This window comes from Humulus lupulus, chromosome 1, assembly GCF_963169125.1.
Source record: "Humulus lupulus chromosome 1, drHumLupu1.1, whole genome shotgun sequence".
Taxonomy (NCBI): Eukaryota; Viridiplantae; Streptophyta; class Magnoliopsida; order Rosales; family Cannabaceae; genus Humulus; species Humulus lupulus.
In genome coordinates, this window is record NC_084793.1 from 300,756,937 (window position 1) to 300,783,835 (window position 26,899).

Here is a 26,899-nt window from a genome sequence, read left to right on the forward strand (position 1 = left end):
TCAAAAAATCCCGAAAAATACACCAATATAGGCTCAGATCTGTTCAAAATAGCCAAAAAAAATGTAAACAAATAATACCCAACACAAAATGTAAAATCTCATTACCCATGGTTTTTCTCCTCCAAAAACTCTCAAAATAGATGTTGCCTTTGATATTAACGAATTCACAGAAACAATGGAGATAACTAACAATGATTTTGACAAGAAAATTATACAAAATTGTAGGTTTTATGGAGATTTCGTGAGAATTAGAGAGAGAGAGGGAGGAGAGTGGAAGAGAAGGTTTTGTGAATTTTTGATATAATGGGAGGGGTATTTTGGGTATGGGAGGAAAGTTTAGCATTAATTTGAAAATATTATTAATGTTGGGATTTTTTTGGTAATATTAGGTATTATTAGAGATAAAAAGTGAAATTTCCCTTCTTTTATCTGCTTGCTGCTAAGTGGGAATGAGACATATATAAACTCTTTCCCGCCGATGAACACTGAATCATGCTAATCCGTCATCCACATCCTTCCATCAAGATAGGGACACAATTATTCTTTTCTTCTGATTGTTTCTCGAGAATCTCTTTCGATTTTCTCAAATGTCTTGATTTCAATTGAATGACCTAAGATAGAGCACAATGTTCTTGAACAACTTATCGCGACGGAGACTAGCGTCTCTGTTACTCCCATGGCTCCGAGACGAACCGGAACTGGAGGTAAATTTGGGTATGATCAATTCGCAGGCTACCGCGAAGAATCTCCGCTTCGATACTTCGATTCTCAACGAGCTCATCGACGATTCAAGTGGAATTTCCTTTAAAGATGTCACCATTGATCACTTAACCGTTCGATTCTCGAACTGGTCCGTCCCTGCCATCTCGTTCGAAGTTCATGGCTTCCATGTCACACTTTTAGTGGAGTGAGTCACCGATTTCTTCCATTTCTGGTTTGCTGTTGGGGTAATTTTTGTCCGTGTAGTGGTAAATGATTGAGAGATTTGGTGCTTCTTTTTATTTTTTGAAGGGACTCGAAGAAGGAGAGAAGTTCGGTGCAGGTACCGAAGCAGAGAGATACATTTGGAGAAGGTGTAAAGAAAAAGCTTTCTCAGATTGATCCTGAGGTATTCCTGTAATTTTTTATGCTTGATTTGTTAAAGAAAACATAATTTTTGCTGTATAAGCTTACTCTCCTGGAAGAAAAAAATAATGCGGATTTGAGTTATTTGCAAAACACGTAATGAACTGCATCAGATTTATTGATAAGAAAATTTAGCTGATCCTTTTATTCGTAGTGAGTGAGTGATCATTTTGGTAAAGTAGATAACTTTCAGTTGACCAGATCACTACATTAGAACAAACTGAGTGTAATGAATGCAAAACCTGAAGGGATGTTCTTTATGTTAAATTGTTGTGATGATTTAACCTTCCTCACGAGGAGGGTAAACATTTTCTCACTTTATCAAGAGATCTGAATAAATATTACTGAGGCAATTTACTCACTGTCAGGGTAGTTATTTGCATAATAATCTTGAGAGGATGTCAGCCACTACTCCAAGAAGTAAATATAAGGCAGCTCTTTTGAATCTTATACTCAAGCATTGTCAGCTTCAGATGCATAATATTGATGTGCAAGTGCAGTTCCCCATGTTGAGTGGTTCTTGTATGTTGTGTTTGAAGGAACTTAATGCAAAATCTCAGTATTTGAATTTCGGATGTTTTTTCAGAGGGCTTGTTGGAGCACCGTTTCTACCTGTAAAAGAGAGCTCTTTTGTTATCAGTGTCGGTGAATTTGAGATTGTGTTTAAAATGGTAGATCAGTCAAATCACATCTTGTCTTCTACAGATTTATTCACTTGCATCAAATTGAATGATTTTCAGCTCGTAGACTTCAATCTTCGGGTTCCAGAACTAATTCTTTCTTGTTCTCCACTAGATCTTTCCATGGGTTTAGCATTTAGTGATAAATTATCTAAAGAGCCTCAGTGTCCAAGAAATGGTAGAGATTTATGGAAACTAGCTGCAAGCAGAGTTGGCCATGTGACATCAACTCCTAGACTGACCTTCCATAAATTAGTTGTTATTGTTGGATTATGGTTGCGTTATGTCAAAGCTTATGAGGATCTGTTAAAGTTAGTCGGGTATTCAATTGATTATCTCTTGAAAGGATCCACTACCCAGATGTCTCAAAACAAATTGTTTTCGAGATCTTTCACACAGCTTTGGAAGGTGATTATTGATGCCGAGAGGGAGCTTCCAGCTGAGTCTATTGCACAGGCACGACGAATAGCACGTTATAGAGCAGCAGCCAATGTACAGTCAGTTAAGTTAAAAGAATCCGATGTTGATACTCACCTCAGACTCTTTTGCATGATCTTTGCTTTACTTCGACTTATCTGGAAACTTATACTCAAGTTATTCCATTTTATCGTATACCTATTATTTTTTAGAAGGAAATTGGCAAAAGAGTTGACTGATGAGTACCTAGAAATTGTAACAGATGATTCCTCTATGCAGTTTTGCTTCATTTTGAATCTTGGAAGAATATATGTCAACATTTCTCAACTCCCTGCTGTTAAAAAATTAGAATCACAAATTGGAGTGTTGTCCCCCGATTTCATTTCACTGTCTCTATCAACCAAGGGATTATTGTTAAAATATGTGGAAGACATATGCGAACAGTCTTTGACTGTATCTTGTGGGAAATTTAAGGTTAAATCTTCATCTTTTATGGAACCTCATCTAAGGCAAGGCAGTTCTAAAGATCTTCTCGGTGGAAAAAGACATTGGAAGGAGAATCGTAATGATATAAAATCCATATTATGGTGTAAACCTGCACACAAGTTTCCCCTTTCAGAAACTAGTAATACAGCTCCAATTGACAATGCTGAAGGTGCTTGTGGCCCGTTCCTGGAGAACTTTCTTGGAGAAATGTGGTTAAATTGGAAAAAAACTTGCATGAAATTAGAAGGGAGTGAGATGGAGTATTCTGAAGACCCATGCCTTCTCTGTGAAACTAAAAGTTTTTTGACATATCCAGATCTAAGGAACTTGGATTCTGGGATTTCAAAATGCTTTTTCACTTTAGGAAAGTTGCAGTTTGATTTGGGGCCTTCGTCAGTATTATCAATCTCTGTGCTCCTAAGGCAGATAGAACATGCTCTTTGCAGGACTAAGGACATTGGGATATCAAAGGTTGCTTCGCATTCACCAAGAACTGTTGAAGATCCTTCTGAAATCAAATGGGATAATAGGTACAAGTACTATTCTAGTAGTTTGAGTGTGGCATTGCTTAAGATTCTTCCAGAGAAACACATTCAAATTGGAGTGTTCATTGCTGGTCCTTGCATTAAATTGTGTCTGGAAAAGGAGTTTAGCAGTGGCAATGAGGTAACAAGTCATATGGAGAATCAGGATGAACTTTTCCTTGCATTTGATGTAAACAACATTGAGGTTGCATTTTGGCCATCTTCAAAACCAAATTCATCATCAGTTGTGGTACACTCAGAAAATAATGATGCAGAACCAGAGTGCACTACATTGAAACAGCATCAGATAATTGATATTCCTAAATCAAATAATGAGAAATTTGTAGTTGACTGGTGGATTTTACTTGGTTCTTACTTACGAATCAATGGTTTGAATATTTATTTGGGGGACAATGAAGAGAAACAAAAACATCAAATTTTGTGTCTGCTGCCTATGACTGTCCAGTTCTCATCGTCAAGGTAAAACTTAATGGTCGTAGGTCACTTCTTCCTGTTGATTTATTACCTTAATTTCAGGGTACCCCTTTTCCTGTTTCATTAAGACTAATTTCTATGGCTCCTTAAATGAAATGAAGAAAGCGTTTAATATGTTCTTTTCTTGACCATTTACTTCTCTTATAAAGTTATACATAATGGTAGTAATGCTTTCAAACGATCTAGGATGTTTTGTTTCCTAAAAAATGGAATAACATATAAAGATTACTGATTGAGATGACACTATTCTTTGTCAATTTTAATACTTCATCTTTTGCAACTCTTGCATACACTTTGAAAACACCAGTGGAATTTAGCTTTCAAAGGTTTCCGAAAGAGTTACAAATATCACAACTGTATAATTGTTGAAGTAAAAAACTCTCTCCCTAAAGCAAAAACTTTTATCTCTCTAACTTGCTTAATTTTCATTCTCCCGAGTATCTGACTCAGGACTCAGCTAGAACCATGGATCATGCCCTGATGTTAAATGAGCTGTATCTGTTTTGCAGGGAATACTTTCACTCATTTAGCACAAATGTTAATGCTATTTCAGCCTCTTTGTGTGTTACAGCTACAGGGTTGACTATTTTGTCATGCATGGATGAGTTATATGCTGTCTCTCAGGTATTGTTTTCTTTTCCTAGTGCCTATCAATTTGATAATTTAGAGGAAAGTCTTGCTAATCCAGGAAAACTATTTGTAAGGGATCTGAATGTATCCAAGCATTCTCCCAAAATCTGATTTTGCTTCCATCCCACCTTTAAACTGACAAACTGAAAAAAAAAAAATCAGCATAGAATGAAGCAACCCTTCCACGGACACCTAGAAAACATTATTTTGATAGATTAGAATAATAACAAACAGAGAAATGAAATGATGAAGAGGAAATGTGAGTGTATATTATTGAATCAAAATAGAAAAATCAGTAGCTACAGGGTATTTGAGAGGTCGGGTACTGTCAAAGAACAAACCTCAATTACAAGATAGATTGTCCATACCCCAAAACACACTCCTGCCTCTTCAAATATCTGTAGAACTTTCCATAACAAACTACCCACTCACTGCCCAAAACAGTTAGGCTACTGCCTCAAATCTGCCAGCTAAGATTCTAAAACGCATCCATTTGTTTTCTTAAGATCAGCATAGGTGATACAAATAGGAGGTCATCTTTTTTCCAACTTAGAATCCCATTTATATTTGTTGTTTGTCAACGTACACATAAAGTTTTGAGATTTATGTCTGCATTAGTTTTTATCATACCCTTTTACGACTAATTATTTGTCTTTTTGACAGGTAGTTGTAAATTTGTACTCTGCAGTTTCACATGTGTTCAGCAGCTTTGATTTCATTCGTTCTATACATTCAGAAAGTAATAAGCAGAAATGTTTAGTTACCAAATCTGTGAATGAGGAGGCAATCAGTAAGGAAGCACCTTCAATTTGTAGCAGCATTTTATTTTTGGTTGAGGGGATCCTCAAGATTAAGTCTGTGGATGTAGTTCTTCAAAAGACCAGGATAAATGATGATGTGGAAAGTTCTATGAAAACCTTTAATGCTTTAAGTAGCAGCACTTTTGCTGATCTGGATCTGCCTGATTATGGAATTTTAATATCTATTCAGCAAACAAGTGTTGATTTATCTTGTGAAGAAGAGAGAATGGAAATTTTAACTGATTTTGGGGAAATTCAATCTGTGATATATGAATATCAGAAACATAAAGGAGAATATACTGATATATCTGAATTTAGAGATCTATTGCTGCAATCTCATAAGTGCTCATATGAAATATCCGTTCCAAATTGTACGTTTCTTGTGTCGTTGTTTCTCTCGCAAAATGTGTCATCCTCCAGGACTATGCACAGCAAACTATCAGGCTCTAGTTATAAATCATACATGGATAAGTTATCATTCACTATTGATTCAGAAAAGTCAGCCAGTCAAAATTCAATCCATGTGGAGAAATTAAGATTTGTGTCAAATATTCCAGAACCAGATCCAAGTCATTGGTTGTTTGTAAATGTGGCAGTGGGTATTGTTTATGTGGGAAGTTGCTCACTAAAAAATGCTTTGTTTGGAGCACATGATTTGAATAAGCTTTTGTCATCACTTTATGTTGGGGGTGAAGTTCAGACAATATCTTGTGGGATTCAGGTGATGTGTTTACTAACATTACATACATATATATATATATATACATTGTTTTTGGTTGCTTATAATTGACCATTGGATAACTTCAAATTTTTTTTTTGGCTGGGGAGGTGGGAGCAGCAGTGAGTAGTGCTGTATAGATAATTATTTGAATTAAAGGGCTTAATGTATAATGGGTTTTAAATCGGAGTTATATATGTTGCTACTGTGCAGGGTGGTACTTTGTTCCTTGAAACAACTGCTTTGGAAACATTCATTAGTTGTGTTACTGCATATCTTCGTTCTATCGCAAATATAACATCTAATGTTCACCCAATGTGTAAAGAGATTGAAAATATCCAATGCAATGTGGATATCACCAGAATGGATGATGACTATGTTAACGAGCAAGTCCAAGGGACTCTTCAAACACCTTTAGAAACTGAAGGAAAACAAATACAAGGGTTCACTGTGAATTTTTCTAGATTTTCGACTGTTGCTGTAGTTAAAGATGAAAAAGGTATGTTCATGCAGATACGTATTAGATAATTAGCATATTTTAGAATTATTATTACCTTTTATCTTATTTCGAGGAAATAGAGATTTTATCTTCTCAGTAATTAGAATTAGTTTCCTAGTTGATTTAGGATTTATTGTTTTCTAGATAAGTGTTCATTATTAGTCAGATTGTTTATGAAATTTATATTGAGATCTCTCTCTCTGGTTTTCATGTTTTCTGTCTCATTTTCTATATGGTTTACCTAAATTCTTATCTTTTTATTTTCTGTTTGATTTTGCTTCCTTCGTTTTACATGTTATGTTCATCCCCTCTGACTAATGTTATTCATACTCATGCACTAGATCTACGTTGTATTTGAATTATTGGGTTCATTTTGCAGGTGGTGTCCGAGAACTTGTTCTTAAATTTGATGTCCTTCTGAAATTTGAATTGACAAATATAGAAAGAAAATTCATGTTCGACCTTAAGACGTCAATCCTTTCTCAAGTCCTTCGACAAAGCAGTGGAAATGAATTAGATATTCCTCAATTTTATTCTGAGACTTCCAATAATACATTGACTCACTTTGAATATGGAGATTGTGCTTCAGAACTTCAGCAACGGAATGTGATCCATGAACTTAATGATCCAAGTTGCTCAAGGAATTCTGATTCACCAGAGCAACTTTCTGTCGAGAATTGTGTACCCAAGGTCTCCAATTTAAGTTCTCAGAAATACATCTTGAAACAATTAGGTGCTTCCTTTTCTGTTCAGAAGCCTGTGAATGGTCCTATTTGCTCGCATCAGTCTTGGGTCGGCCGTGGTTCTATTTCAGGTTTTAATATCATCATCTCTCTGTCGGAAATAGAGGTGAGCTTTTGATATAAAAATTAGTCAACACAAAAGTTTTCCTACTGCTGATGCTTGTCTAGTATAATAAAAGCATGTTCTCATGTCATTACTTCTGGTTTACATTTCACTGGCGAGTGTTTAACAGTCTAACATATTTTATGCATCAGATGATTTTAATTATTGTGTCATCCTTCTCTGGAGTATTCAGCAAGACGACCACTAGTGACTTGAATAAAAAGCAAAGGTCCAGTAACCAGGAGGATGAACCCAATAGTATAAAAGCAATGGTTCCTGATGGTATTTTTATTTTTTATTGTGTTTTTTTTAAAAAAAAAAAAAGAATTATCCCTCCAGATTTCTATTGGGTAAATTTTGGAGACTTGAGTTATCAATTACTCTGATCTATGTAGGATCAATTGTTGCTATTCAAGATGTCCACCAACATATGTACCTTGCAGTTGATGGTGAACATAATAAGTATAGCTTAGTTGGCACAGCTCATTATTCTTTAGTTGGAGAAAGGGCTCTTTTCAGGGTATGGATTTATATATTTTTTTTCTTATAAAGTGCCAGGTAGAATTTTGTAGTCTTCGATAATATATAAATTAGCATAAATAATCCTCTAAAGATTTACAACAGACAAAACGAAAAAGTGAAAAAATAGAACATAACCTACCAGAACTATACAGTTGTTGCAACCTAATTCTCACATGATTACTTGACTAAGTATAGTAATAGAGATCAAATAACATACAGCATACACAGCTAATTTCCCACAAATCTTTGTCATTAGTTGACAGATTTACAAAGATAATCTCAATTATTATTATTACCAAGATTTCTCTAGCACCCCCCTCAAGCTGTTTTGAAAATATCTTTCATGACCAGCTTTTCTACTTAGTCTTTCAAGCAACTTCTGTAGGCTTTTAGTGAGTATGTCTGCAACCTGCTCAAGTGTAGAGTTGTATGGCATACAAGTTAATTCTTTATCCAGTCCAGTTTCTCCTTGATAAGGACACACAAAATTTGCATACAATTATTATACGCAATGATGCTCATTTACTTTTTAGCCACTAATACTTTTAGGTGAGATTGTATCATTTTAAATTATGTAGTTGATATTAATTATAAATCATTGCGTACAAATTTTTTATGAGCCTAGTATCACTCCAAAATAATATACAGCTTACACATCTAATATTCCAGAAATCTTGGTCATCATTTAATCCTATTCACCAAGATAATCGTATGTGACCAATTCACCAAGATATGCTTGGTCATTATCTGATTGGATCCACCAAGATTTCCATTATCTTTTGTATGTACAATACATGCATATATATATTTATTCACATTTCTAGTGCTAAAAGACTACCAAATTTAAGATTGGGTCATTCGTATATCTAATATATCTTATGTATGATAAATGACACCTTAATTGAAGGTTATGTTATTTGTTTTGCATGTTTGTATGAAACTGGTTATGTTCTTTTGCATAGGTCAAGCACCATCATCAAAGGAAATGGGGATCATCAGTTTTGTGGTTTGCCTTTCTATCACTACATGCAAAGAATGATTTAGGAGAACCATTCCGATTGAACTATTGTCAGGGGTCAGGCTTTGTTGATATCTCCGGCACTGATGATAGTGGGGGTGCGCTTTGGGGAATACTTCCTTGTAAGCCTCAAAATTATGACAGTGATATTGACTGGGAACCTTACAATCAGCTGGTTAAAAGGACTTCTTACTTAGTAAACAAGAAGAATGATTGTGCCATAGCTGTTGTTGATGGTGTTCCGGAGTTCGTTAGGAAGCCTGGAAGTCCTTTTAAGTTTAAAGTCTTCCTGGAACCTTCTGTAGCTCAAGATGTTGGAAAGAGCCATCTTTTGGAGGATTCAAGCACTAGTCTTCAAGATAATGCATCTATGTTCAAAGGGAGAACTTCTGGACATAATATAAAGCTTCCTTGCATTGATATAGAAGTGATTAACAAAATTTCTTTAACCATAATCCATAAACTTTCTAATACAAGTGGCGTGTTTCCTCTCCTACGTGCTTCCATTGACACTACCAAGCTTATTGTACAAGTTATGTCTACCAAGACCAGGGTTATAACCACACTAATCCCAGCAATATATCACTTTGACTCCCAAAGAAACTCATGGTGAGTATTTGGGCTACACAATATTACCAACTACTACTATTTGTCTTCCATATTAATCAAAATTTATTTTCCATTTGATCAAATTCTGATCACTTTTCTTAATCTATTTCTGAATTGTAGGAGAGAACTTCTCCATCCAGTTGAAATATTTCTTTTCTACCGATCTAGCTTCCACACTGAGGGTTCAGAAGTTAATTTGGCTGGGGTACCTGTTCATATCCATTGCAGAACAAAGGAGGTCAGCAATTTGGACAATGATAATTTAAATTCCATGGTCATTTATGGGCTGTTGACCACTTTCACTATTTTTAACAATTTTGGTGTGGTATATTGCAGTTGAACATATCCCTTTCCGAACTTTCATTGGATGCACTCCTTTTTGTGGTTGGGAAGTTAAATTTAGCTGGGCCTTATTTGTTAAAAAACTCCAGGATTCTGGCCAACTGTTGCATGGTTTGTTATTCTGTTCTTTGTTCTTATGAAACACCAAATATATATAACTGAATTTTCATATACATATACGCATCAAGCATGTTTTCCTTCTACTGTGCAGGTGTCCTACAGGGAATAAGTCATTGTTAGAGTGGATTTCAAATGTTGACCTCATTATGATTTATCATGCATCTTTTTTCCCCTTAAAAAAGACAGATATTATCATTTGAATTGAATAGAGCACAAATTGATATTCTTTAAAGTAGGTTCAATGATGACAGGATTTTATTATTAAATTGGAACCATAAAGTAAAGTTTGCGTGCATGAGGATGAAGTGTGGTCTTGTTCTTTTGTCTTCCATAAAATATCAAGAAATTCACATTGATTCAATCATTTGATCATTTGAATTTCCTCCTGACCCATGATTTGTGATGGCACAGGCATTTGACGGTATTCAGAAGTTGATATGTTTTTTATACAATATGACATTGAGTGCAGTAAATTGCTGGTCTGTTTATATATATATATGTATATATAATTTCTATGCATGCAGCATTATGAGAATTCCTATATTGGCAGGTCAAGAACGAGTCAGGCATAACCCTTCTTTGTCACTTCCTCAACAAGCGAAGTTTGAAAATAGCCAGAAATCAGTCTACTTCCATATTTTTAAGGTAGTTCTTTGAAACGCTTCATACTTTTAATAGGTATGAGCAAGAACAGATTCTATTGGGTTTCAGTCTCTCCATTTCACCCTATAATCACCTTTGTAGAATCTATTCTTGATTATTTAAAAGTGCTTCACATTCTTTTCTTATGTACAAATTATCAAGTAAACACATGGTTGAGTTAATCAGCTAATTGATCTTTATTCTTACACAGGAGGTACGAAGACTTGGAGAATCCATCCCAAGAGGTTGCATCTATGTCATTTCAACTTGCTGCTCTGGGATCTTTTATGACTTCCTTAGTTCCAGTCTCTCTTTTGCAAACTCAAGAGTTCGCTTGGAGAACAAGTATAATGTCATCTCAAGGTATTTTGTGGAGTTTTTTTCCTTACCAAATAATATAAAAAAAAACTTTTATTGAATTTAGTCAGCCATACACATGGATAATGCCTACACATAAATATCCTAGTCAAAATAAGATAAATTTTGTCTTCCCAAATTTGATTAACTGAACATGATATGAAAAGAGTCTTGGTGTTGATGAATATCCTAGGAAGTGACATTTGATGGCCAAGGTTGAAACTTTGTGAGGAACATGGTTTTGTCTTACATGTTATATTCACATTACCCACACAACCATCTTCATCCCCACCTTTCCTTAACAGCTTTAATCAACAAAAACAGACTTAGGAGTAGAAATAGGTAAAGATACCCATGAACTCAATCTAAATGAAAACATTGAGCCTCGTGCTTATCAACGAAGAAACATGCTCATCAATAAGTGCTGACTATCACAATCCCAACACATAGTTAAGAATATAATCTGAGAGTAATTTTTTTCCCCAAAAAATTTCAAGTATCTCTAATTCCTCAAATCATTCTCAAGAAAATTCAACACCCTAAACTTTAACATCCAGGTAGCTATTAGAAAAGGCATGCGTTCATGTGGAGAAATGAGTAGGGGGTGTAATTGAGCTACCAAAAGGAAAACAATCAGTTGGTTGGTTGTTAGGGTTGTTTACGATAAGTACAATTCAAATGGGATAGTTCGAGATTATAGCTAAAGGCTCCACTCAAACCTTCAAAGTTTATTACATTGAGACACTCATTCCTGTGGCATAAACGTAACACCACGAGTTACATTATCTCTTGTTGTACATCTTGATTGGACATATGCCAAATGGATACTTAAGGAAAGTTTATAAATTAAGGAAATTTCTCTCTAGACTAACGTATTCACTGAGGGTTAGTTTGATCAATTCACAAAGCCAATTAGAAGGCATGGGTACCGTAAGAGAATAAGATCGCTCCCTTCCATAGACACTGGCAAAACCAGAGACAACAAGATCACTCACATCTTCCAACACCCGTAGAATGGAAAAATCATCATTCTAATAGATGAAAATTTTAAAGACCTATTATGTGTAGTATGCAAGTAGACAATAGTGACCACTTCAGCATAGTATCAGTTATGGGTCGGGGTAGCACGTGGCTGGGGTGGGAGGAATATTCTATTCGAGTTGTTATCCTTTTTACTGAGGGAATAAAACTGGTAGGGAAGGTTGCTGTGAGTGAGGCATGTAGAAATTGTAAAGGTGATTTTGTATCCTTTGGGAGAGATCAAGTTCTAGAACTCCTGGGTTCTTAACATCATACCAACTTTTCCACCTCCATTCTTGTTTTATCTATGTTGTGGCCAGATTTTAGTGAAAATGGTTGAGTTACAATCTTAATCGGGGAAAGTTGAAGAATTGGAGCAATTGAATAAAGTTCTTGTAAAAAAGTTTGAAGTCAAGGATTTGGGAAAGCATAGGAATTCCTTGATTTTGGGAGATAGCAAGGAAAGTATGATAAATTTTTGTATCATGAAAGATTACACTATTGATCTTCCTAAGGAGACAAAATATTATCAACGTTTGGATGGAAGATTGATATATCTTTCACATTCCAGGTCTGATATTGTTTTTGCTGTAAGTTTGGTTTGTCAATACGTGCATTCACCATATGGAGTGCACCTTCAAATAGTATACCAAATTTTGAGATACTTGACACATGGGAAATGGTCGTGTAAAAATGGTAAGGAAAAGATCACCTTTCTTTCTTTATTTTATTTCTGTGATACAAATTTACAACCTAGGGCTAGTATTATATAAGCTATACACTAATCACAACTTTAATTATAGAATACTTAACAATTCCTATAAATGAGGGAACTAGAAAGTCACACTCTTTGATTTCCATAACTGTTAACACTCTCCTTCAAGCTAGACTATAGATATTGATGAGTCCAAAGCTTGTTTACTAGGAAATCAAATACCCGTTCAGATAGCCCTTTTATGAGAATATCAGCCAGCTAATGATCTGTTTGGACATATTTAATGCTAATAATTCCTCCATCAATCTTCTCCTTAATAAAATGACGATCCACTTCAACGTGTTTAGTTCTGTCATGATGTATAGGGTTATGGGCAATACTAATGGTAGATTGGTTATCACAATAAAGTTGAATAGGGGCTTTATACTCAATCTTCAACTCCTCTAATAGGCGTTTGATCCATATTGCTTCACATGGGCCATGGCTCTATATTCTGCTTCTAAACTGCTTCTAGCAACCACTGTTTGCTTTTTACTTCGCCATGTAACTACATTACCCCAAACAATCGTACAATACCCTGATGTAGACTTTCGATCATCAACTGACCCAACCCAATTTGTATATGTGAACACTTCAACCTTCCTCTCGTTTGTCTTTCTGAAGAAAAGACCTTTTCCTTGTGTTTGCTTGAGATACCTCATAATTCTATATACTGCATTGAGGTGTCCTTGACATGGATCATGCATATGTTGACTGACTAGACTCATTGCAAAGACAATGTCAGGTCTAGTATGTGAGAGGTAGATAAGCTTCTTGACTAGCCGTTGGTACCTCCCTTTGTTAATTGGACTTCCTTCAAACATTTTCCTCTTGTCTCCAAGCTCAATTGGAGTCTTGTTGGGCTTGCTACCGAGCATTCCTGTCTCCTTTAAGAGATCAAGAGTGTATTTCCTTTGGGACACAGAAATCCCTCTTTTGCTTCAAGCAAATTTCATTCCCAGAAAATACCTGAGAGCACCGAGATCTTTAACTTCGAACTCCTTTGCCAACCTTTCTTTAATCATACTCATCTCTTCAGTATGGTTGCCAGTGACAATTATGTCATCAACATTCACGATCAGAACTGACATTTTCCTTTCGACTGAGTGTTTGATAAAGAGAGTATGGTCAGTCTCACCTTGCCTTATCCAAGCCCCTTGAAAACCTTTAGAAAATGATTGAACCATGCTCGAGGAGATTGTTTTAGACCGCAGAGAGATTTGTTTAGTTTGCAGACTTTAGTTGAATTGGGAGATTCTTCAAAATCCGGAGGCTGACTCATGTACACCTCTTCTTCTAGCTCGCCATTCAATAAAGCATTTTTTACATCGAGTTGATGCAATTTCCAATCCAAGTTGATTGCTAACGAGAGCAATACTTTGATAGTATTGAGTTTCACAACTGGAGCGAATGTCTCAGTGTAGTCAATTCCATAAGTTTGAGTAAACCCCTTGGCAACTAATCGAGCTTTGTACCTCTCAAGGGATCCATTTGCATTGTACTTGACTGTAAATACTCATTTGCACTCTATTATCTTCTTATCTGGTGGTAACTCCACCAATCTCCAAGTTCCATTCTGTTCAAGTGCTTTTATCTCTTCGAGAACTGTTGCCTTCCATCGAGGAGTATCAAGTGCTTCATTGATGTTCATGGGAATCACAACATCTGATAGACCAGAGGTAAAATCTATGGAGGTGATAGTTTTGAATAAGAGATAAATTTCGAAATAGGGTGTTGAGTACAAGATCTAGTTCATTTTCTTAATGCAATAGGAATGTCTAGATCTAACTGAGTGTTTGAGGGAGGAGTACCTGAATCATTAGCAGGAAGTGGTTCTATCACCGGATCAGGCTCTTCACTGTGATGAGGATTTGTGGCTTGTTTATTTCTTCTGGAATACACCCGAATTTCTTTCTGTAAGTCTTGAGGAGGTCAATCTGTTTCTAAGATGTTCTCAGAAGAAGAAGAAAAAGGAGTGATTTCAGGCTCAAAAACCATCTGAGAGATTTCAGGCTTTGGAGAAGAGACAGGAGTGATTTTAGGCTCTGAAGAGAGAGGAGGGGATATAGGTAATTCTAATCCCCACGACCATCGAGCTTCTTGCTCGTGATGATTACGATTCTCCCCCTGAAGCGAGGCGGGAGTGAAGTAAGGAGTATTTTCGAAGAAGGTGACATCACGTGAGGTATAGGATTTTCTAGTGAGAGGACAATAGCATTGATAGCCTTTTTGTGTAGGAGATTAACCTAAAAACACTGGCTTTAGAATCAAGTTTACTCCAATTTTGGGAGTGAATGTGAACAAAAGAAGTGCAACAAAAAACTTTGACTGGCAGAGAATTGGTGGACACATGAGGATACAGAGTTTGAAACACAGAGTATGGTGTTTTGAACTGAAGGGGTCGACTGGGAAGGCGATTAATGAGATAAGTAGCAGTGTGGACAACATCGCCCCAAAGATATTTTGGAACATGCATGGTAAACATGAGCACGGACAACTTCTAATAGGTGACGATATTTCCGCTCAGCCACCCCACTTTGTTGTGGTGTATCCATACAAGAGCTTTGATGAATAATCCCATGATGAAGGAGCAAGGGGCTAAGAGTAGTATTGAAATATTCAGTACCATTGTTAGTACGAAGTGTACGTATAGAAGTTTGAAACTGCGTTTGAATCATATGATTAAAGTTTTGAAAAACAGGCTTCAGACTTATGTTTAAGCAGATAAATCCAAGTGATATGTGTGTGATCATCAATGAATGTAATTAACCAAAGCTTACCATGAGAAGTAACTTTTGAGGGACCCCAAAATGTCACTATGAATAAGAGAGAAATGATGGGAAGGTGCATACATTTTTGGAGGGAAAGAGACCCGTGTGTGTTTGGCAATTTGACAAATATCACATTGAAAATCAGCAACCCTTTTATGAATAAACAAAGAAGAAAATAATTGTTTTAAATATAAAAAACTTGGATGCCCAAGTCGACAGTGCTATAACATAATTTTTTGAGAAATTGAATCAAAAATAGATTTTGAAACATGGGAATTAGAAATAGAACTTGAATCCAAACGATGTTGAGAAGGTTGCTCTCTTCTTTGTCCATCAAAGAAATAAAGTCCATCACGAATCCTAGCACTGCCAATCGTCCTCCCTGATGATAGATCCTAAAAGTGACAAGAATTTGACACAAATTTAGCAAGACAGTGATTATCAGCAGTTAACATATGGACAGAGATTAAATTGCATTTCAAAGAAGATACATGAAGAACCGATTTAAGATGTAAATTAGCAGACAAATTCCTACAATAGGAGAGTAAGAGCCATCTGCAATTTTGACACTAGATTTAGTGGAACACGGATAATATGAATCAAACAAGTAAGGGAAACCTATCATGTGACCAATTGCGAATCTATTATCTATGGTGTTTGGAAAGTTGAAGAAAAATTACCAGTTTTGATAGAAGCAAAGGTGAACTGGCTATGGGCCTGAGATTGGGCTTGGATTTGGGTAGGCCCACTGTTATGAGAAAAACTGATTGTGGGCCTGAACTTGATAGGGGGAATGATGGGTTGATGGGACAAATTGGGATTAGAATTAGGGATGTCGGTGTGTTTGGGCTGAGTAAGGCCCAATCTTTTGAGATGATTTTTCTTTATGTGTAGACATGGTGACTTATGCGACCCAGGGACCGATTGAACTTCTGAGAAGTCCGAGCATCTAAGGACTGTGCACGACTGAGACTGGGGATGAGATGGCTGCGGCAAGAGACCTGTAGTCGAGAGCTCAAGCGAGAGTGATGTCGGAGATGGTGGCTGAGAGCTCCTAAGTTGGAGAGGATGCCTAGAAATTTTGGGCGTCGTACGACTGGAGAGGACACCGGAGTGGTGCGATGGGGTTCGGCCGAGAGCTCCAAAGAGAGTCGTAGGAGGCCGTGCGACTAGCTGATGGTGTTCGGACCGGAACTGTCGAGATGTCGCTTGACTGCCGAGTGAAGGACAAGATGTCAAAGAAAGATGCGGCTAGGAACAAAAGGAAACAGAAAGGACCGAAAGAGCCTTGAAGCTCTGATACCATGTAAAAATGGTGAGGAAAAGATCACCTTTTTTTCTCTATTTTATTTCTGTAATACAAATTTACAACCTAGGCCTAGTATTATATAGGTTATACACTAATCACAACTTTAATTACAGAATACTAAACAATCCCTATAAATGAGGGAACTAGAAAGTCACACCCTTTAATTTCCATAACTGTCAACAGATCGTTCTTTGGCAAGAATGAAGAAAGAAAGATTGAAGCCTACAATTAAAAAAAATGTGTTGGTTCTATTGATGATAGAAAGTTGACATGTGTGTTATTGTACTTTGGATTCCACAATTGTTTTTGCAGTAAGTTTGGTTAGTCATTATGTGCATTCACCATATGAAGTGCACCTTGAAACAGTGTAGTGAATTTTGAGATACTTGACACTTAGGAAATGATCTTTCTTTGGAAAGAATGAACAAAGAAAGATTGAAGCCTGCAATAAAAAAAATTGGGCTAGTTTTATTGATGATAGAACGTCAACAAGCTTGTTATTGTACTATGGTTTTCACAATTCTTAACACTTGGAGAAATAAGAAGCAATTTGTTTTTATCCCGTAGTAGTGCAAAGGGAGAGTTCAGAGCAGTTGAACAAGGAACCTGTGAACTAGTATGGTTGGAGAGATTACTGGAGGAATGAAGAATGGAAAGTGATTATCTTATGAAATTGTAATGTAATAATCACGCTGCTATTAGTATTGATCACAACTCTGTCTAGATATAGTTGTAGAGGTTACCAGAGGAACGAAGGATGTCAAGTGAATGTTGTATGAAGTTATACAGTAATAATCAAGATGCTATTATTATTAATCAATGATCACAACCCTGTCTAGTTGACAGATATTTCATCAAGGAGAAAATTGAGGGTGAGTTATTTGTATGTGATATGTGACAACAGAGCAGTAAGTAGTAGATGCGTTATTCAAAGGATTGCCAAGACAAAATTTTGAAGAGATGGTATACAATCTTGCAATGATCAGTATCTATTCACTGGCTTGATGGATGGTGTTGAAGATATATTGAATCGTCTTTTATATTTCATTTAAGTTTGCCAATTCCATTTGTTTAAATAGAATTTATTGTCTTTCCATTTTTAACTTCTATTTATTTCCTTTGTAATAATCTAGAATCTGTCCTAATAGACTCTCTTTACTTTATGTACGTTTTTTTCCTTGCTGAATAATAATAATAATCAGAGTTTGCCTACCTTTTTTACTACAATTTCTAACTGTTTTTTCATAAATGAAGGGTAAATCCAGATAAAAAAAAAAAAAAAACCACTAGCTAAAAGGATTTCATAACTGAGTTTGGATTGGGGCTCTACCTTTCAATCCAAAATCACGAGGGTCTATATTTGTGTGATTTGCTACATTAATAAGTTGCTTATTGGAGAAGTTCAATTTATTGTTATGACTATTCAAACTCAAATAAGTTAGATTATTATTTGGCTGTAATTTTATATGGATATTTCTTTTTTCACCCTTGGACAGATTCAAAAACATATCCTGGACCATTTATTGTAGTTGATGTTTCAAAGGAATCGGAGGTATGTGACAAAAGAAATATACTCCTAAATTTCAAATTTTAGAGACTTACCGTCATTCTATAATGATTTCTAGCTTTATAAACATTTTCTGTATCTTGTAGGAAGGCTTGTCAATTACTGTTTCTCCTCTAATAAGAATACACAATGGAACTAGATTCTCCTTGGAACTACGATTTCAACGACCTCAACAAAATGTAGATGAGTCTGCTTCACTTGTTCTGAAACCGGGAGATACAATGGATGATTCAATGGCAATGTTTGATTCTGTACATTTGTCTGGTGGATTAAAGAAGGCATTGAATTCTTTAAGTCTTGGTAAGCATCTTTAATTGCTGTTTTAAGGGTAAACTTGAAATCTTTTGTGGATTTATATATATATATATATTTCAAGGAATGTCACAAAAGATGAAGTCTATAATCACATTTTTGCATCCTAGGATATAGTTTTTCATTTACTTTAGAAGAATTTAGGAGTTAATGCAGGTGCAGATCTCAGGGTGAATTTGGGTGCCACACAGGTCTGAGGGACACATTAATTTACTTACGGACTCCTCTCCAACTTTGCTGTGGAAAAACTAATTATGCAATTCTTAACTTTATTTTTCTCTTGCTTGTTATCTCATGTTTTTATCTTCATAATGGATTCATGGTTGGTAATACACAGGTAACTTCTTATTTTCATTTAGACCCAACATAACAGAAGAGTTTATGAGTTCCAAGGATTCACTCTCAGTCGAATGGTCACACGATCTTAAAGGTGGAAAGGCAGTTTGTCTGTCTGGAGTATTTGATAAACTAAGCTACAAAGTTCGACAAGTATTTACTGAATCAGCAAAGTGTTCCTTCAGCAGTGCTCAGTGTAGCCTCAAATCTGAAGGTTCCCATATTGCTGATATTCACTTTCTGATACAGAGCTTTGGAAGAGACATTCCTGTTCGACAATCCAGTAACTCCAAAGAAGGGTATAAAAATAGTACTTCACCAGAAGCTATACAAGAACAAAAGGAAATTTTTCTTTTGCCGACTGTGAATGTGTCAAATTTATTAGAGTCAGAGATACATGTACTTCTAACTGAAATGGGTAAGGGCAGAAAGTGTTCTTTGATAGAATAGATTACTCCTTGAGTATTCATTTCATAAGTTTTTACATTATTGCAGATCCATGTTCTTGCGTTGCGTGTGACAACACTGAGAATCAGGCTAAACTATCACCGGATTCGTCGTTGGATTTTTATGTTAATCCTTCCATTATCTACTTTACTGTTACATTGACTGCATTAAGTTCAAGCTGCAAACCAGTGAACAGTGGTGATTGGGTTAAGAAGTTGCAGAAGCAGAAAAGCAAGGCACGCTATCTAGACATTGATCTGGATTTTGATGGCGGAAAATATTTTGCTTCTTTGAGAATGTCTCGTGGGCACAAAGGCATATTGGAGGTACTATGCTGTGGTCACAAGTGCTGTGACACATTGTTACAAACTAAAATAGGAAAGACTCTAGGAAGTAAGCTTTATTGATACCAGAAAGATTACAAGGGGTTCATGCACCTTTCATTTCCCAAAACATACGTTGACTATTTCAACTTCATTAATTATGTTAGTTTAACATTGCAATGAATCTAAACTGCATATATTTTTTGTAGGCAACTGTTTTCACATCATATACTCTGAAGAATGATACTGATGTTTCCATTTATATCTTTCCACCAAATAGGAAGCCCCTGGCTAGGTATTTAGTTAATACATCACAAAACATTTTTTTTTTCCTTTTTTTTTTCAAGATTAGGAAAAATTAAAGCATTAAAACCAAACTCGTTAAGCATTGCTATGTGCTCATGTTCTCTAAACTTAGTATTCTCATTAATTAAACAGGCATGATGTGGAGAATTTAGGTTCTGACGTCTTTTCAGAGTTCGGATTACTTCTGCATCCAAAGTCAACCAGATCTTGGTTCTTGAAGTAAGATATGTAATTTTCAATAGCCATAATCATTGTTTGAGGTCCATATTTTTTTTACTTACATTTTAATAATCCGAGGTTGTGGACCCAAGAAGGGTACTTCGAATGGTTAAATATGTGGTTTGCTCCCACAAAATCTGAGGCTTAGTCCTTATGTACTTACATAGAAATTGCAAAAGATTTTTGTTTCTTATATATTGTAGGGTTAGGTGTGGAGCTTAGTTTTTTTAAAAAAAATATTTATAACTAGAGGTTGTGGTACCTGTAATTAGTTTTTAGAGCTCTTAATTATTTTCTTTAAATTTCCTTGACTTAGATGTTCCTTACTTCCTTTCATGTTATAACTGAATAGGCATCTTCTACGTGCCTTATGTTTGCAGATCGAACAAGGTTTGCCTCAAACTATTAGAAGATAATGCATCTGAGGCACAGCTAGATTTGGATGCCTTGTCAGGCCTTACAGAGATAAGCTTGGAAATGGAGGAAAACAATGATGTAAAATTTATTACAAAGCTTGGGGTTTCTATGGGCCCACTTCAAAGTAAAGCAGTTGTACCATCTCAATTAGTGACTATGGTCCCAAGATATGTGGTAGTAAATGAATCTGAAGAAAGTATCTGTGTTCGTCAATGCTATTTACAGGTGGCTTTTGCATTTATAGTTGTAGAGGTTCCTTTTTTTTTTTAATATTTTCTGAAATTCTTTCTGCCTTTATTTAAAAAAGTATGACAGGGGTGACGACATTCTCGTTAACAGTAAACAGAGAGCAACATTACAGCTGTCGAATGTGATGGTCAATAAAAGAGAACTCAGTTTCTTTGAGAGTTTATTAAGAAAACATAGAAAAGATAATGATGATGCACTACTCTATATCCAATTTAAATTGAATCAGCCTGATTCAGTTTGGTCCGGGCCAATATGCATTGCTTCTTTAGGGCGGTTTTTTCTCAAATTCAGGGAGCAACGATCAGGCCAAATGAAATCACCAGGAGAAAGTAAAACAACATTTGCTGCTGTTCATGTTGTAGAAGAAGGTTCTACACTTGTTTTGCACTATCATAGTCCTCCAAATGTCAATCTTCCATATCGAATCGAGAATTACTTGCCCCGTGTATCTATAACGTACCATCAAAAGGTTACTGTTTTGTATTTGAGTTATTTACTAATTACTAATGCAAGTGATGTGAACAGTTACCATGTTATGTGGATATTCTTTTTTTCAAATTTCTCTTGTGCATTGTACAGGATTTATTGGACCCAGAGGTTCTTGTATCTGGAAGTACTGTCAATTATGTATGGGATGACTTGACACTTCCACGTAAATTGGTTGTCAAAATCAATGGTAATCTTTTGTAGTATAGTTAGTCACAGCTTAATATTTTGCATTTATATAATATAAGCAGACATCACTGCATGGAATTTTTGTTATTCATTTGGAAAAGCATACATTATCTTTTTCCACTCATTAGCTCTGTAAATTTTTTTTTGAGGGGGTGGAAACGGCATGTTATTAACTGCTCACTCTTTATATAATGTTAGTGTACGTAATATTTCATTGTCAAATTCATTAACTCTATTACTCAGTTGTCTGTATGAAATTATTGTTTTGCGTTAAAAATTAGGAAATGCATACAGGCATGCTCATAGAAATGATGATGATCTGCATCTGCTATAGCATCATCTCATAATGTTTGGTCGCAGGTCCATAATAACAACATAAATACTTGGCTTCTGTTGTAGCATCATCCATATGTTTTGCACATTTCATATGTTTTTAAGTGGAGATATGATGTTTTAGCACATTGTTAACGAAACTTCACCAAATTCTTATGTCTTCCTTTCTTCACTCCTTGGGGTGAACAGCAGTTAGCAAGTACTTGTATAACATAACCTCCTACCCATGAGGACCATGCATGTAAGAGGGAATGGCTATACTATCGGGAAAATACAGTTTTGTATCATTTGAATTCTCTCTCCAAGGGATGATCAAATAATTATATCATTTACAGTTAAATATGTCAATAATTTTGAAATGAGGTATTTTTAATACATCTAGTTCGATGGGCCATATTGGCACAAATGTCGATCATTGTTGTTAGAAAATTATCTTGTATTTCTTTTTATGATTGATAGATCCTAGTGTCAACATTATTGTGTACCACAAGCATTACTTAACTGGCTATGTTGATTCTCCTTTTAGATAGCTCTTTACCCCGGGATATTAACTTGGATAAGGTGCGGGCATGGAAGCCTTTCCACAAGCTCAGGCACAGGGTGCTGGCTCATCATTTTCTTACAGAAGAAATATCAGAAAATAGCATGCCAAATTCTGGTGAACTTGACAGCATCAACATGGCAAAAGTAGGGTATGAAGTATATACAGATGGTCCTACCAGAGTTCTGCGCTTTTGTGAGTATTCCAATCGCCAGAAAGTAGAGAAAGGGTTCCAAGCATGTGAAAAGATTCAACTAAGGGTTCCTCAATTTACAATTCATCTGCTTGAACAGGGAAAACAAGTATGTGCCCACTATGTGATATGCAAGTTTACTAAATTTGCTGTATCAGATTCTCCATTTCCAGTTCTTGCATTTTATTCTGCTGCTTTTCTTTCTGACATTGTCATAATATTGATATATATTTATATGTATGTATAATTCAGAAAAGTGAAATAGTTCAGACAAGTGAAATAGTTCGATATGAATGTACAATTTTCTTCAACCAAATGACTTTTTGTTTTTTAAAAAAAACAATTTTTTATGAAGGATGGAATCGAGGACTCATCTCTTCATACAATTATTTCTGCAAGATTTGGAAATTTTTGTCTGGACTCTGTGTTTACTAATCAGCACAAATATAACCAGATCAATTTACAGGTACTTCCACTAGTACTTCTTGCTTGACTCAGAGTAAATAGCCTTCATATTTCTGTTTTCAATTTGCTATTGCCTGGAAAGGTTCTAATAATTCTAAGAATAAAATTCTTCACTTTGTTGGCCCAGTAGCTCAGCCATGAAACAAGGAATTAGCCTATCTCTGCCTTCCATTGATTTTGGAGGCCAGCCCTAGGACAAAATGCCATTTGAAAGTTTCCCTCTCATCACACTAACAATAGTGCCTTCTTTATATGAATGTAGTCATTGATTTTAGAGCAGAAGTGGGTTGGAGCTCCTTTTGCAGCAATGCTTCGAAAACATCAAGTTGACTATACAGATTCAAATGACTGCATACTCAGAATTGTCCTTGTTCTGCTGTCAACCAATACTGATGTTATACAAGTTCAATACTCATCTATTGCTCTGCAGGTAAAACGAGCCAGTATACATCTAGTTTATTAAAGCAATTTAAAAATTAGCATACACTAATTAACAAATTACTTTTCTGCCAATATTTTTTAGGAGTTCTAGATTTGATTTGTTACTAGTTTATTAGAATATGCTTCTCTCACTTGACTGATCTGTTCATTTACGTTTGGCTTTATACATTTGCTTTTCTATTCTATACATTGTTCACGTATGAACAATCAACATAATGAGAATGCACTTCAATTCTTCCATTCTCTTTCTCATTTGTAATAGAGTGCACTATACACCTGCATTGACTAATACATACATGATTTCACAGCCAGTTGATTTGAATCTAGATGAGGAGACGTTGATGAAAATTGTGCCGTTTTGGAGAACATCTCTAAGTGACTCAAATACTAAGAGTCGACAATTTTACTTTGATCATTTTGAGATCCATCCAATAAAGGTATGATACATTCTATGCATTTTTCTAAATAGATTCTTCTTTGAGTGTAATGTTTTATTCACACAATATTGTGTTTTAACTTTTTTTTTTCCTTTTTTTTTATAGATCATTGCAAACTTCCTTCCTGGGGACTCGTATTCAAGTTATAGCTCATCCCAGGAGACACTGAGGTCGTTACTGCACAGTGTTATAAAGGTATGGCTTATTAAGACTTGTGTTTTCAGACTTGAGTGTATGAGGTAATTTGCTTTGCTTTTATTTCGTGAGATTTTTTTAGCAATTTTTGTTTCTTCTTCATTGTGCTTTAGGTGCCTCCAATTAAAAATAAGGTTGTTGAGCTGAACGGTGTCTTGGTTACGCATGCATTGATAACAATGCGCGAACTGTTTTTCAGATGTGCACAACATTATTCATGGTAAATCTATCTATAGTTTGTGATATTTTGTTATTTTATGCAAAAGATAAGACATCTCTTAAACTTGATAAGATTGTTCAGGTATTCCATGAGGGCTATCTATATCGCAAAAGGAAGCCCGTTGCTGCCGCCAGATTTTGTGTCCATGTTTGATGACTTGTCTTCCTCCTCCCTTGATGTTTTCTTTGATCCCTCCCGTGGGTTGATGAACCTTCCACGTTTCACTTTAGGTATACTTCTGCTCTTTCATTCTCTAGTTTCAACTGCTTTTGTTTAACAGAAATGCCAATCATATTGATTACGTGTGCAACTTTTTATCATTCCCCCTTGTTTTCCATTGAAGCTAATGTTTTTTTCCCTCCTGTGGATCAGGCACGTTCAAACTCCTCAGCAAATGCATTGGTGGTAAAGGATCCTCAGGAACAAAACGATACTTTGGCGATCTTGAAAAATCTGTAAGTAGTATATTTTTTGAAGAATGAGTAGGATTACCACAGTGCTACCTCCCTCACGAACCATTATGGTTCCTTTGCAGTTGCGAACAGCAGGGTCTAATGTGCTTTTTGCTGCTGTCACTGAAATATCAGACTCTGTTCTGAAGGGAGCTGAAGCAAACGGTTTTAATGGCATGGTATGATTAACCCTTTTCATGTATGCAGTTTGTAAAATTCTAATAGTTAATAATAATAGTACGGTAACTTCTATTTCAGTATCAATAACAACAAAAGTAATAAATTCAATTATGGTTCATTAGAAAATTGGGATGACAAGATTTAATATTCAAATCCACATTTGGATATGCTTGTTGTTTTCAAGGTGACTGGGTTTCATCAAGGAATATTGAAATTGGCTATGGAACCATCATTACTGGGGAGTGCTTTGATGGAAGGTGGCCCAGATAGAAAAATTAAACTAGACCGAAGTGCTGGGGTGGATGAGGTAACATTGGCTCTATGTATCTCTATTTTCTGACAAGAATTCTATGTAATATAATGCTTTTCATTCTGGCACCTTATTTCACCGATATCCACGGTCAATCTCTGTTTTCCTGAAAGTCTACTCATATGAGAAAGATAAAGAAATCTCTGTAGAATGCACTCTAGTACATCCTGTCACCCCTGATAGCTGTTAGAATTGAGCTAATTACCCTTTTATAGAAGATATATCATACTGAGAAAGTGGAAAATAGACCACTAAACCTCTTACGAAGAGTTTGCTTTAATTTTTGCAGTTATACATTGAAGGATACCTTCAAGCTATGTTGGATACACTGTACAGACAAGAATATCTTAGAGTCAGAGTCATTGATAATCAGGTAATGAATAAGTACTCATAGTCTACTGGTATGGCCGTTGTTTCCTTTCAGAATAAAATTACATTTATGAAAAATCTTCATATGGAGATGTGGTATTGATTCGATATTTTTCCTAACACCTTATTCCTGGAATCTATGGAACATTAGTAGAATTTATCATATAACATCTATATTTTGTATGGGTCCAGTATTTTCTCTTTACTTGCTACTTTGGTTAGATAATTACGTAATGAATGACACTAACAATATCTTGGTTCAGGTTTTCCTAAAAAACCTACCCCCAAACAATACCCTTATAGAGGAGATTGTGGATCATGTGAAGAGTTTCCTTGTGAGCAAGGCATTGTTAAAGAGCGATCCTTCCAAAAGTTCTCGCCCCTTGCGCCATCTTCAAGGAGAAAGTGTAAGTTTCTTTTCCGTCTGCTTTGTCTCTCTACCTTATTGTCCTCTTGTTATTTTCATCATCTAGTGGAGTGTATGTTCATATTTTCAAAGTTGGTGCTTACTCACCAGCCTTGTGACAATCTCAACTTTCTCTAAATTGACTCGGGATCTGAGTTTCTATCTCATTAAATCAACACTAGTAAGATTTGTACATAGAACATAAGCAACAATAATACAATTTCATTATTCTCCTGCTTTTATTATTACCCCATTTATAAACAGGAGTGGAAACTTGGACCAACTCTGCTGACACTATGTGAACACCTATTTGTGAGTTTCGCAATCCGGAAGCTTAGGAAGGAAGCTAACAAGTTCATATCGGGCGTCAAACAGAAGATAGATACAGATAGTGAAAATATTAAAGCAATCACTCTTGAGAACAGCCCTGAAGTACAAGAGAAGGTGAAGTTCGTATGGAAATGGGGAGTTGGCAAGTTTGTGTTGTCAGGTATCGTAGCCTATATAGATGGCCGCCTATGTCGTCGTATTCCTAATCCTGTGGCACGGCGCATTGTGAGTGGCTTTTTGTTAACTTTTCTTGATCAAAATACCGATGAGTGAGTAGCAAATTTTTTACTTTCTTTTTGTACATGCACGTAAATTTTCTTTTACTCCACAGCTACAGATTACAATGCAAAAAAATATATATATGTGAAGAAATAAGAAGAAAAACTATGCTGTATAGATTAAGATTGACTGGCCCACCAATAAAGCTGTTTGTTTTTTTATTTGCAGTTTTGCAAAAATAAGTAATAAAAGTCTAATTTTTTGCTCATTTTA

The 26,899-nt window shown here is 35.7% G+C and overlaps 1 protein-coding gene across 4 annotated transcripts; it reads left to right on the forward strand.

Moving 5' to 3' along the window:
- Positions 1-431: 431 nt before the first annotated feature.
- On the forward strand, positions 432-26,899 carry LOC133812291 (uncharacterized). Of its 4 annotated transcripts, XM_062246273.1 has the most exons (36): positions 437-907; positions 1,012-1,108; positions 1,494-3,712; positions 4,237-4,351; positions 5,021-5,878; positions 6,089-6,374; positions 6,754-7,223; positions 7,373-7,502; positions 7,616-7,740; positions 8,705-9,369; positions 9,490-9,607; positions 9,706-9,822; positions 10,382-10,476; positions 10,685-10,836; positions 18,181-18,236; positions 18,338-18,551; positions 18,901-19,317; positions 19,395-19,672; positions 19,879-19,964; positions 20,108-20,194; positions 20,575-20,836; positions 20,919-21,329; positions 21,440-21,536; positions 22,395-22,711; positions 22,958-23,068; positions 23,330-23,497; positions 23,817-23,945; positions 24,051-24,140; positions 24,254-24,360; positions 24,442-24,590; positions 24,733-24,815; positions 24,896-24,991; positions 25,177-25,299; positions 25,592-25,675; positions 25,935-26,078; positions 26,342-26,899. In XM_062246273.1, the coding sequence occupies exons 1-36, from the start codon at positions 627-629 to the stop codon at positions 26,678-26,680; spliced, it is 9,576 nt and encodes a 3,191-aa protein (XP_062102257.1). In that variant the 5' UTR covers positions 437-626; the 3' UTR covers positions 26,681-26,899. The 4 variants fall into 4 exon arrangements, with proteins under 4 accessions (XP_062102266.1, XP_062102257.1, XP_062102259.1 ...); XM_062246275.1 differs by lacking the exon at positions 437-907 and having other exon boundaries at positions 1,499-3,712; XM_062246281.1 differs by lacking the exon at positions 437-907 and having other exon boundaries at positions 1,712-3,712.